Raw genomic sequence first — 10,198 nt, forward strand, 5'->3', positions numbered from 1 at the left:
GAATATCCTGAAGCAAACAAAAACTCGGGTAAATGAGTACACAACAATTCAATTGTTCAGTAAGCTGACTAACTGACAACAATTTAGTGGATAAAGATGGAACAAGTAAAGTATTAGACAGTGTGAGAGAGGATGAGAGTGCAACAGTGCCAGCCCCTGTCACAGGATAAGTAACACCATTGGCATTTGCAATACAGGTTCGTCGAGGTTGTGTAGTATTCAGAAAATCATCAGGATCAAACGTCATATGATCAGTTGCACTGGAATCAATTATCCAGCTCTTGGAATCAATCTTATCGGAAGTATGGAATCCATAACCAGTACCATTACTGGTCATATTGCATTGTCCTCGATCTGTAAGAGTAGCCCACCAATTGGGGTAGCCATGCGATTTAAAACAAGTCTCACAAGTGTGTCTCGGATCACCACAATATGCGCAATCTGGTCCATGTGTCGGGGTCGTTAGTCTAGAAGTCATAATCTGTGCAGCGGAAGATGCATAGGATACAGGTTGAGTAGGAATTGGGATCGGAATCTGAGCCTGAGTCGGGGCCGGAGTCGGAGTCGAAATCGGGATCAGGGTCTGAATCAGAGACAAATTCGGGGTTGGGGTCATCATCGGAGTGGGGGTCGGGGTCGTCTTCGGAGTCGGGGTCGGGGTCGTCGTGTCATAGTCGGGGTCATAGTCGGGGTCGGGGTCGGGGTCGTCAAAAGAGGATCCTGATTCTGGATCGGGTTCGGGGTCAAAGTCTGCATCTGTAGGAGCGGAGCCATCTGGGCACTCAACTCAACGATGGTTGGTGGAGAATGAGAGAAGGAGTCGGTGGTGCTACCTCCATGAGGGTTGAAAAAATCATCAACCCCCATAGCAGCGGCGGGGGTTTGAAACTAGAGTCAGCAATTCCAAGATCGCCGCTCTGATACCATGCTAAAATATGAAAACTATGAGAGAATATTTGTTTGTGGGAATTTTCTGTGTATTCTTCTCCTTGTAGGAGGTCATATTTATAATACAACGAAACCTGAATGGGCAAGTAAATAATAAATTCCTAAATCTATTTGCAGTAGGAAATCAGGAATTAAAGTAAATCAATTACAATTATAATAGGAATTCTTGATGTGTAAGGAAAATAAGTCAATATCCACAAGTCACGCCAACAGATAATCCCATTTCTGACCCTTCTACATACTACAGCGTGGTGGGTGGCCTCCAGTACCTGACATTGACTCATCCAGACATTGCATATGCATTGAATTAAGTGTGTCAGTATATGCATAATCCCAGCTTCACTCATTTACAAGTTGTTAAAAGAATCTATCGCTATATTAAAGACACCATGAACATGATATTCTGTTCCTCCATTGATTTTTCTTTGCAAGATTTTTTGGATGCAGATTGGGCTGGGTCCTTGGATGGTAGACGTTCCACTACCGGTGGTGCTTGTATTTTCCTTGGTCCTAATTTGCTCACATAGACTACTAAAAACCAATCAACAGTGTCCGGGTCCAGCTCTGAAGCTTCTCAATATACCATTCAAATTCTGCATATCATTGTCACATATGGATTAGTTAATGAGTCCTAGTTTCAGCCATCCATTAGTTATATTAGTGGGTTAAATAATTTTTTAATACATATATTAGAAGACACACGTCCTTAACAAATACATCCATTATTTTTGTTTTATTATTTATTATTTTGAAAATATTTGTTCTTTTATTAGCAAATTACTGGAATATCCTTTTAATGTAATTTGGGCAGAGTTAAACACCAAATGGCTTATAAAAATCAAGATGGCATAGGTCCTTTGATAACCACTTCATTTTTATTTTTTGGGTTAGAGTACAAAGAAAAATGAGAGTGAGAATGGAGTGAAGATGAGATTGAGAGAGAGGATGAGAGGGAGGAGTAACAAAAGTGAAAACAATTATCTATAGGTTGCAACACACTACAACAAAAGAAGATAACTGGCATCGTCAAATTTGGGGAAAGATTACAGAGAGTAGCTGTAAGATAATTTTTTCATTGCAAATCCTACAAAACACAATGTAAAGTGAGTAGATATTAACATTAGCATCAAACTATCCACCTGGCCAGGGGAAAAATTTATTTTGAAAGGAGAAAAGCAAGGTATCGATGATTATTGATTGAAAATAAATATATAAATATCAGGCCAGATCCGAGCACGGGTACCCATACCCGACGGAAATCTTTACAATTTGGGGATCCTCGTACCCGACCCCCAAATCTCCCCCTGTTAAGGCCGAGGACCCAACGAGAATTTCTGCCATCACTCACTTCCATTTTCACTCTTTTTCCTCTATGCTCTAGCACAAAAAATAAAAACTAAAAACTAAAATTCAAATGGTTATCAAAGAGCCTAAAATTTCCGTATAAATAGAGATGGCTGGAGAAAACAAAAAATTAATAGAAAATTCTCTGGAAAACATTTAGAGGAAATAATAATAATGCTCCTGAAACAACATTACACATTTGATTAAAACATGGCACATCCATCATCATCGTATATTACATAACCCATTGAGAACTTTAACACCTACACATGAACCTTGGAAGCAACCAAAGAAACATCAAGGGAAAGTACAGACCAATTCCAAGTAAGTTGACGAGAGTTAGCGACCCCTTTCAAACCCAATACGAGTTCTGCTGGAGCCCCCGCCTTCATGGCCATCTCGCATTGAAGACCCAGCACTCGCTCTCATTGTTCCTCCTGTACCAACTTTTTCCATGGCTTTCTTACCCTTCTTCACCTCTGTCAAGAACTGGTCCAGACCAAATGGATCGGCTTCTTCAACATCCTTCTCAAACTCAACCGGCCTATCTCTTGGACCGCTCCTCTCAGCAGCTCCCCCAAATCCTTTGTCCGGTTTGAAGCGATCAGTCTTCATAATCTTATCCATCTGCTCATCAGCACCTCCATACATATCAGCATCAGCATCCTTCTTCGGCCTGTACAGGGTTGAGAGTGTAGGCTGAGCAGTAAACAAGCCTCTGTCATAGACATTGTACTGGTCATCAGTGGCAAAACCAGAGTCCATTCCTTTCTCCTGGTTGAACAGCCTCTGGTCATACATGACCTCTCCCCCTCTTCCTGCTCCTGCAGAAGCCATGCCAAGGGCAACTTTCTCACTAATATCACGATCTCTGTCTCTAGTAATTTTACTCTTCTTTCCCATCGCTGCATCTTTGGCCTCCAACCTTCTCTCCCTTTCCCTTTCTCGGCGTCGCTCCTCCCGAATCTTTTCACGCTGCAACCTCTCTTCTCTTTCCTCCCTTGTCTCCTTTGGGTAATCCGTCTCCTTTTCCCTTGGACGCTCATAATCCCCTCTCATATCAGTATCCATTGTTGTTTTATCAGAAGGCATAGGGACAGAAGCAGGAGGTGCTGCACCTGTCCTCTCAGAACGAGCTTTTTGAGCTAATGCCCGCAGTTCCTGCTCTTTCTTTTCCTTCTCCTTCATTATCATTTCCTTCTGAACTTTAGATCTCATTGCAACTGCTTCTCTAGCCTTCTGCTCTGCTACATACAAAGACTCGGAAAGCTTTGCAAAATTATCATTAATCTGAACATCTTGAAGGCCTCTCCCATCAGCTGCTAGACGTTTGTCCAATGGGATGGTGTACCCTTTCGGGTTCTTCCAGTTAGAAATGCAAGGTGGAATCTTCCAATCCTGCTGGTCTTTTACGGTCACTGGACGAGGAGGGGAATGCATGACTGGCACTGGTGGGGACCCAGAAGCCCTAGGAACACGCTTATGCTTGAACTTAGGAGGCTCAAGTGGATCCACAGGCATCTCCACCATCCTGATAATCCTCTCCTTGGCACCAGAATTAAATGCCACTGATTTCTGTGATGGCTTATACTTGATAAATTTCGAGTCTGACGACTGTTTGGGTACATTTTTTGGCTGCGCAGCGCTCAATCTCACATTCACAATCTTCTCAAGTGCAGCCTTTGTTTCAGCTGTCGTTTCTTCAATCTCTTTCTGCAGCTCCTCCTCTTCATCATCATCCTCTTCCTCTTCCTCATTTTTCAAAATTTTAGGCACAATATCCTTATGTTGAGAGTAGACAATCTTTTTTGAATTCTCATTCTGCTTAACAATAGCATCATACGCAATGTTTCCATGTGCATCAACAGTGACTGGAAGTATCTTCGTTCCAAGTTTTGTGGACTTGTCCCTGCCCATGCCAAGAGGGTACTGAGCTATGTGAATCTCAGGGAAAGCACCCCCATCCCCAAAATCCTCTACCTTCCTAGGTACAAAGCCTTGACGCTTCAAGTAAGGAGGTACAGGATTAGGCTTAATGACAGAAGATTTTTCTTCCTCAGCTGAACTGAACCGCTGCTTGAACCACGGATCATTTGAGTGGTCATAGTAAGTTGTTGTGGTTGATTGTGCAGGCGGCAGAAGCTCCTTTAGAGCTGCCATGGTCATAACCTACTTATGGAACTGCACACAGAAATCGGAAAACAATGACCAAATTAATTGGTTCACAAACATAAGCAAAGCAATACTAATCGATTTCGATAAAATTAGAATAAAAAAAGACATCAAAAGACTTTGGGCATCTCTGGAGTACACGCCTAAGGAAGTTGTTCACTTCATCTCTCTATGGAGTTAAATACTTCAAACGATTTTCAATTACTTGGGCATCCCTAAGCCATCATACTTCACAAATAAATTTTACAATCAACTTAACCCATTTCAGTTCTAGTCTATTTCTCCGTAAATTAAAGTTATTGGCCATATAAAAACGCACAACGGAAAAAATTCAATAAAATTGTTGTATGCTATAAATCGTAAGGAGAGTAGATTAGTGCAGATCTAATTCAATCAAATATAGAAAACAAAAACAACCGTAAGAGAGCAGATGAAATTCGAAAAAGTTCTTGCATACAACATAAAAGATCAAATCAAAAAACAAATTTGTTGGATTTGACCCAAAATCTATCGGCAAGAAGATGAAAAATCAAAACCAGAGGAATGAAGAAAAAATGAAAAGATAACTTACCGACAGAGAAGATTGGTGCAGTGGTGATGCGTCGTCGAGAAGTTCTGAATTGCAGAGAGACCCAAGTGTCGTTTTCAGGTACGAAATGGATAAATCTGCAGGTGAAGAGAATTTAGGGTTTGGCTAAAGCTCAAGGGAAAAATAAGCGACAACCAAAACACCAGGTAGAGGAAGGTTTTGTTGTCATCCAATCCGATTTTCATCACGCCACCAACGAACCGACCTTGTTCTCAAGCCGCAGGGGCCCGGCCCAAAGTGATCGGGCTTGAGCCCAAGTTTTTATTGCTCTTTTATCAGGCTTTACTTATCTTATTGAGCTTAGTAATTTTGTAAACCTCAACCACGTTTTGTAATTTTTTATTTATCAGGAATAAGGACTAAAATATCGATAAAATTGACGAAATATTGATGATATTATCTTTTTTTTGGGTCTAGGATATTTTGGAACATATCGTATAAGTATCGATAATATTGAAAAATATCGACCTTAATAATTTCTCTCATACTTCAACAACATTTAGCTAAAATATCGATATAATATCTCTATAATGTCGATAATATTGAGATGATGAAGACAGCTAAAAATTTGAAGAGTTATTTATACTAACACCCCTTGAGGTTTCTTATGTTTTCACAAAACCCCCTTAGGTTTCAAAAATTACTCGAACACCCCCTGAGGAATTGCAATCTAATCTCAAAGGCCAACTTTGTCATTTGGAGAAGGTTTTTTGTACAAAATCATCAATCTTTAGATGAAAAATCAATGAAAAGGAGTTTTTGTGAAAACAAATTACAACCTCAATGGGTGTTCTTGTAATTTCTAAAACCTCAAGAAATTTTGTGAAAAGCTGAAAACCTCAGGAGGTGTTAGTGTAAATAACTTAATTTGAACCTTATAGGAACTTTATGTGGTACTATCTTACCATGCAATGGATAAAATGTAAAATATTGTAGTAAATCATTATAAATAATTTATTATGGTGTTTTTAATCTTCTTTCATTAATTACTATATATTTTCTATAATCGCAGTGTTTGTCAACTCATTATATAAAATTTAAGATTTTGAGCTATCTCTTCTTCCTTTTCTCTTTCTCTATCTTTTAAAATTTTCAAATAATTATTTCCTACGAATCGTTTGTAATTTCCAAATAAAAATCTCAATAATCACATCAACAAATAATAAAGCTAGAAACAATAATAATAAATCAACTTTTTAGAGCAATAATTTAATTAAAGGATCAAGGAACAATAAAACGTGGATTTGTGTGCTTGCTTGCTTAATGAAATGAACATATTTTCAATTACACTAAAAAAAAAAAAAAAAGAACATATTTTTGAATTAGAGACTTAGAACTGTCCGTTTGACCAAAAAAAAAAAAAAAAGACTTGGACATTGGCCTACTTTTGTTTTTTTTAGTTTTTTAGTTTTTTGTTGCTACAACTACATGCCCATCACTTTGTGCTTAGTGCTGCATCAGTATCTGGCCTACCACATTTTATATTTAAAGTTTTTTTTTTGCAGCAAAGGCCGCTTTCTCAGCTGCGTGCTTCAACTTCTCTTCTACTGAAGTTGTTTTTTTTTTGCGCTCAGGCCTTTCTGGCCTTTCGTCGAGCATCTTGTGTGCATTTGAGGTCGCCGAGGGGTCGTCTCAGACCTCCACAGGCTGTCCACAGCCACATTTTTGGCCATCTCATGGAGTCACGTGAACCCTCTTGTCCCTGAATGGGTCCGCGAAGAAAAATAGAAAGGACCAAGACAAAAGAGACTTCAAGAATCTAAAAGCTTTCCCACCCAACCCCAATGGCACTTAAACAAGAACTAAAATACTAATCAGAAGTGGGATCTCAAAATGTGGTTGTCATTGATTTCTTGGATAGTGGTGTCGTTGGAAAAGAAAGTGACACATCAATAATGTACATACTTTCTACACGTGCTTATTCCCAATATAAATGATCTTAAATTTTCTCATCTTACTGCAGTGAGCTCTTTTTCCGATATAAGGGATATTAAGAGAGAAAGGATTCTTGAATAGAGGAATAACTGTTTCTAACCACTTGAGCTACAAATCCTCTGCTTATCTCAATGACTCTTAAACAAGAATACATGAGCAATAAAATACTAACCAAAAACTACATTATTTGCTGCCATAAAACTCCATGGTCAAGTATATATGTTAATATGTGTTTCTAAATTCTTGTAATGTCGTATACACAGCATGGAAATTCATAAAGACATCTATCTATGGTAATTAAGTTCTAAAATGTTCAAGGATTAAAACCAACTCAATCCTCTCAGTTGAGAACCAGATTAAAAGTCCTCATTTTCTTTTATATGTCTACCCTCTTACCACATCTACCCTACTACCAAAGGCACGCTTGAATAGTAGTTACAAACCACAAATTATGAAGGATGGGTGCCATAATACCATCTACCCTTGGAAGAGTAGGTTGTTGCCGTATATTTTCTATAAATGCCATAAAAGCAAAGCTAGGTTTCAGAGCCAAGTTAAAGTCTTGCCTATTTAGTAAAGAAATGGGCTCAACAAGACTGGGATCCAAGAAACTCCATGCAGTTTTTGTCCCTTACCCTGCACAAGGCCATGTTAGTCCCATGATGCGATTAGCCAAGCTTCTACACTCAAGGGACTTCCACATTACCTTTGTCAATACTGAGTTCAACCACATGCGCTTAGTCCGGTCTAAAGGACCGGACTCCATCAAGGGCCTACCCGACTTCCGGTTTGAGACCATACCGGACGGGCTGCCTCCTTCGGACAAAGATGCAACCCAAGATATTCCAGCTTTATGTGACTCCACTAGGAAAACCTGCCTAGGTCCCTTTAAGGAGCTGGTAATTAAACTTAATAACTCATCTTCTGAAACTCCACCAGTTACTTGCGTTGTTACAGATGGTCTCATGGGCTTTGGGAGCAAAGCTGCTAGGGAGTTAGGCATTCCAGAGGTTCAATTTTGGACAGCCTCTGCTTGTGGCTTCATGGCGTACTTGCAGTATGGTGAACTTGTCAAACGAGGGATTGTTCCATTCAAAGGTACGTACTTATGTCACTCACGTGTTTCTTCCATCAAAATTTTTGATGGAGCTTAAGCTATATATTCCCTATGAACTGGAACAATTGATAAATTATATGAATTAAATCGCAAAAATTGAATAAATTATATGAGATAAATTGTGAAAATTGAAACTATATAACTTACTAAAGGAAACAAAATCAAATTTGTGCTTCTTTTTTTGTTCCGAACCTCACCAACAGTATATCTAATCACACATTTCACTTAACCTTGCATGTCAGATGAAAATTTTATGCACGACGGTACGCTGGATACACCAATTGATTGGATCCCAGGCATGAAGAATGTTCGTCTCAAGGACATCCCTACCTTCATTAGAGTGACTGATGTCAAAGACATGATGTTTGATTTCATGAGATCCGAAACACAAAACTGTCTGAACTCTTCTGCAATCATCTTCAACACATTTGAAGAATTTGAACATGAAGTGTTAGAGGTATTATCAACCATCTCCCCTAAAATTTACACCATAGGCCCCCTTAAGTTGCTTGGCCGCCATTTTCCTGAAAGCAAATTGACAAATTCACTTGCCTCAAGTTTATGGAAAGAAGACACAAAATGCCTAGAATGGCTTGACAAAAAGAAACCCAATTCAGTGGTGTATGTTAATTATGGCAGCATAACTATGATGACAGCCGAACATCTGAAAGAATTTGCATGGGGGCTTGCAAATAGCAGGCACCCATTTTTGTGGATTGTTAGGCCTGATGTGGTGAAGGGTGACTTCGTAATTTTATCCGATGAATTTTTTGAGGTGATCAAGGATAGGGGTTATATAACCAATTGGTGTCCACAGGACCAAGTGCTCGCTCATCCATCTGTTGGGGCTTTTTTAACACACGCTGGCTGGAATTCTATCATCGAAACTGTATCTGAAGGTGTGCCAGTGATTTGCTGGCCTTTCTTTTCTGAGCAGCAAACGAATTGTCGATACGCATGCACTGATTGGGAGATTGGAATGGAGGTGAGCCCCGATGTGAAGCGCGATGAAATTGAAGCACTTGTTAAGGAAATGCTGGACGGGGAAAAGGGGATGAAGATGAGGGAAAAGGCTAAGCAGTGGAAGAAAAAAGCTGTAGAAGCGACTGATGTTGGAGGATCATCGTACAATAATTTTGACAGATTGATTAAGGATCTTCAATATGGATGGTGAATGACTTGTAAAATGAGGGTTTATCTTATTTTCATGCAGGATCACTATTGTTTTGTTTTCATGTCTATCTTTGGTTTGGATTTCAGTTGTTTCTTTAGTTTTTTATTTTCATGTAATGGGATAGCAGGGTTTGAAATTTATAATCTCTTCCATCGTTAAGAAGAAAAATAATCTAAGATGTTAATGGATTGTTTCTCTAGTTGTTGTATCCCTTATAATTAAACAACTGTGTTGAATGTCAAGAGCTCCAAACTAAAATGAGGCCTGCACACTTGGCTTGATCCTCTCCAGTAAGAACTGCACAACACACTCGGTATTGAAGAATAGTCAGAAAGTAATATAATGATGATGTGATACTCACTCAATAATTGTATCACAAGAAATGATTCTAACCATACAAATCCAGTGGATACTTTCCTCTCATGTCGCAGGTTGGGTGATATGTATCGTCTGGATCAAATTAGTCAAGTATTAGAAAAAATCAAGGGAGATTCATTATTATATCCAATATAGGAACTCAAATTATAAAATAAATAAAAAACCCTATAAGAAATTGACTTTTTAAACACACCCAAAGCCCATTTACAACGTAACAAAAAGGCTTTTAACTTCTTTTAAATTACAAAACTACTATTGATTTCTTAAAACCAACCCAACCCTAAAACCTCATAAAAAAGTCTAAAACACTCAATAGGGCATCAAAGTAATTTAGTAATCAAATTTAAATTCAATAGAATCAGCTGTCATTTTTTGGGTTTTTTTGTAGAAATTAAATAATGTAGAATTTATTTATAGTTTTAGTGTTAAAAATGGGCATATGACTAAATATCTCCAATATCAATCATAAATAAAAACTTATACACTAGGCGACATGCCAACCTAATTTCTTGAATCCCCCATACTCTAACAAGTGTACGAT

General features: G+C 38.7%; 2 protein-coding genes across 2 annotated transcripts; one reads left to right on the forward strand and one right to left on the reverse strand.

Moving 5' to 3' along the window:
- Window positions 1-2,406: 2,406 nt before the first annotated feature.
- Window positions 2,407-5,212, reverse strand: LOC117631485 (SNW/SKI-interacting protein A). Its single transcript, XM_034364675.1, has 2 exons — window positions 5,036-5,212; window positions 2,407-4,473 (listed from the first exon to the last, which is right to left on the reverse strand). The coding sequence occupies exon 2, from the start codon at window positions 4,456-4,458 to the stop codon at window positions 2,632-2,634; it is 1,827 nt and encodes a 608-aa protein (XP_034220566.1). The 5' UTR covers window positions 4,459-4,473; window positions 5,036-5,212; the 3' UTR covers window positions 2,407-2,631.
- A 2,335-nt stretch (window positions 5,213-7,547) lies between these two features.
- LOC117631824 (linamarin synthase 2-like) lies at window positions 7,548-9,424 on the forward strand. The gene is made up of 2 exons (XM_034365139.1): window positions 7,548-8,086; window positions 8,348-9,424. Exons 1-2 carry the CDS (start codon window positions 7,570-7,572, stop codon window positions 9,277-9,279), a joined length of 1,449 nt encoding a protein of 482 aa, XP_034221030.1. The 5' UTR covers window positions 7,548-7,569; the 3' UTR covers window positions 9,280-9,424.
- The last annotated feature ends 774 nt before the right edge of the window (window positions 9,425-10,198 follow it).

Source organism: Prunus dulcis, chromosome 6 (assembly GCF_902201215.1).
Source record: "Prunus dulcis chromosome 6, ALMONDv2, whole genome shotgun sequence".
Lineage (NCBI taxonomy): Eukaryota > Viridiplantae > Streptophyta > Magnoliopsida > Rosales > Rosaceae > Prunus > Prunus dulcis.

Coding starts and splice junctions, on each gene's coding strand:
- LOC117631485 (XM_034364675.1), bottom strand. CDS start 4,458: ATGACCATGGCAGCTCTAAAGGAGCTTCTGCCGCCTGCACAATCAACC.
- LOC117631824 (XM_034365139.1), top strand. CDS start 7,570: ATGGGCTCAACAAGACTGGGATCCAAGAAACTCCATGCAGTTTTTGTC. Junction 8,087..8,347: donor AGGGATTGTTCCATTCAAAG/GTACGTACTTAT, acceptor CTTGCATGTCAG/ATGAAAATTTTATGCACGAC.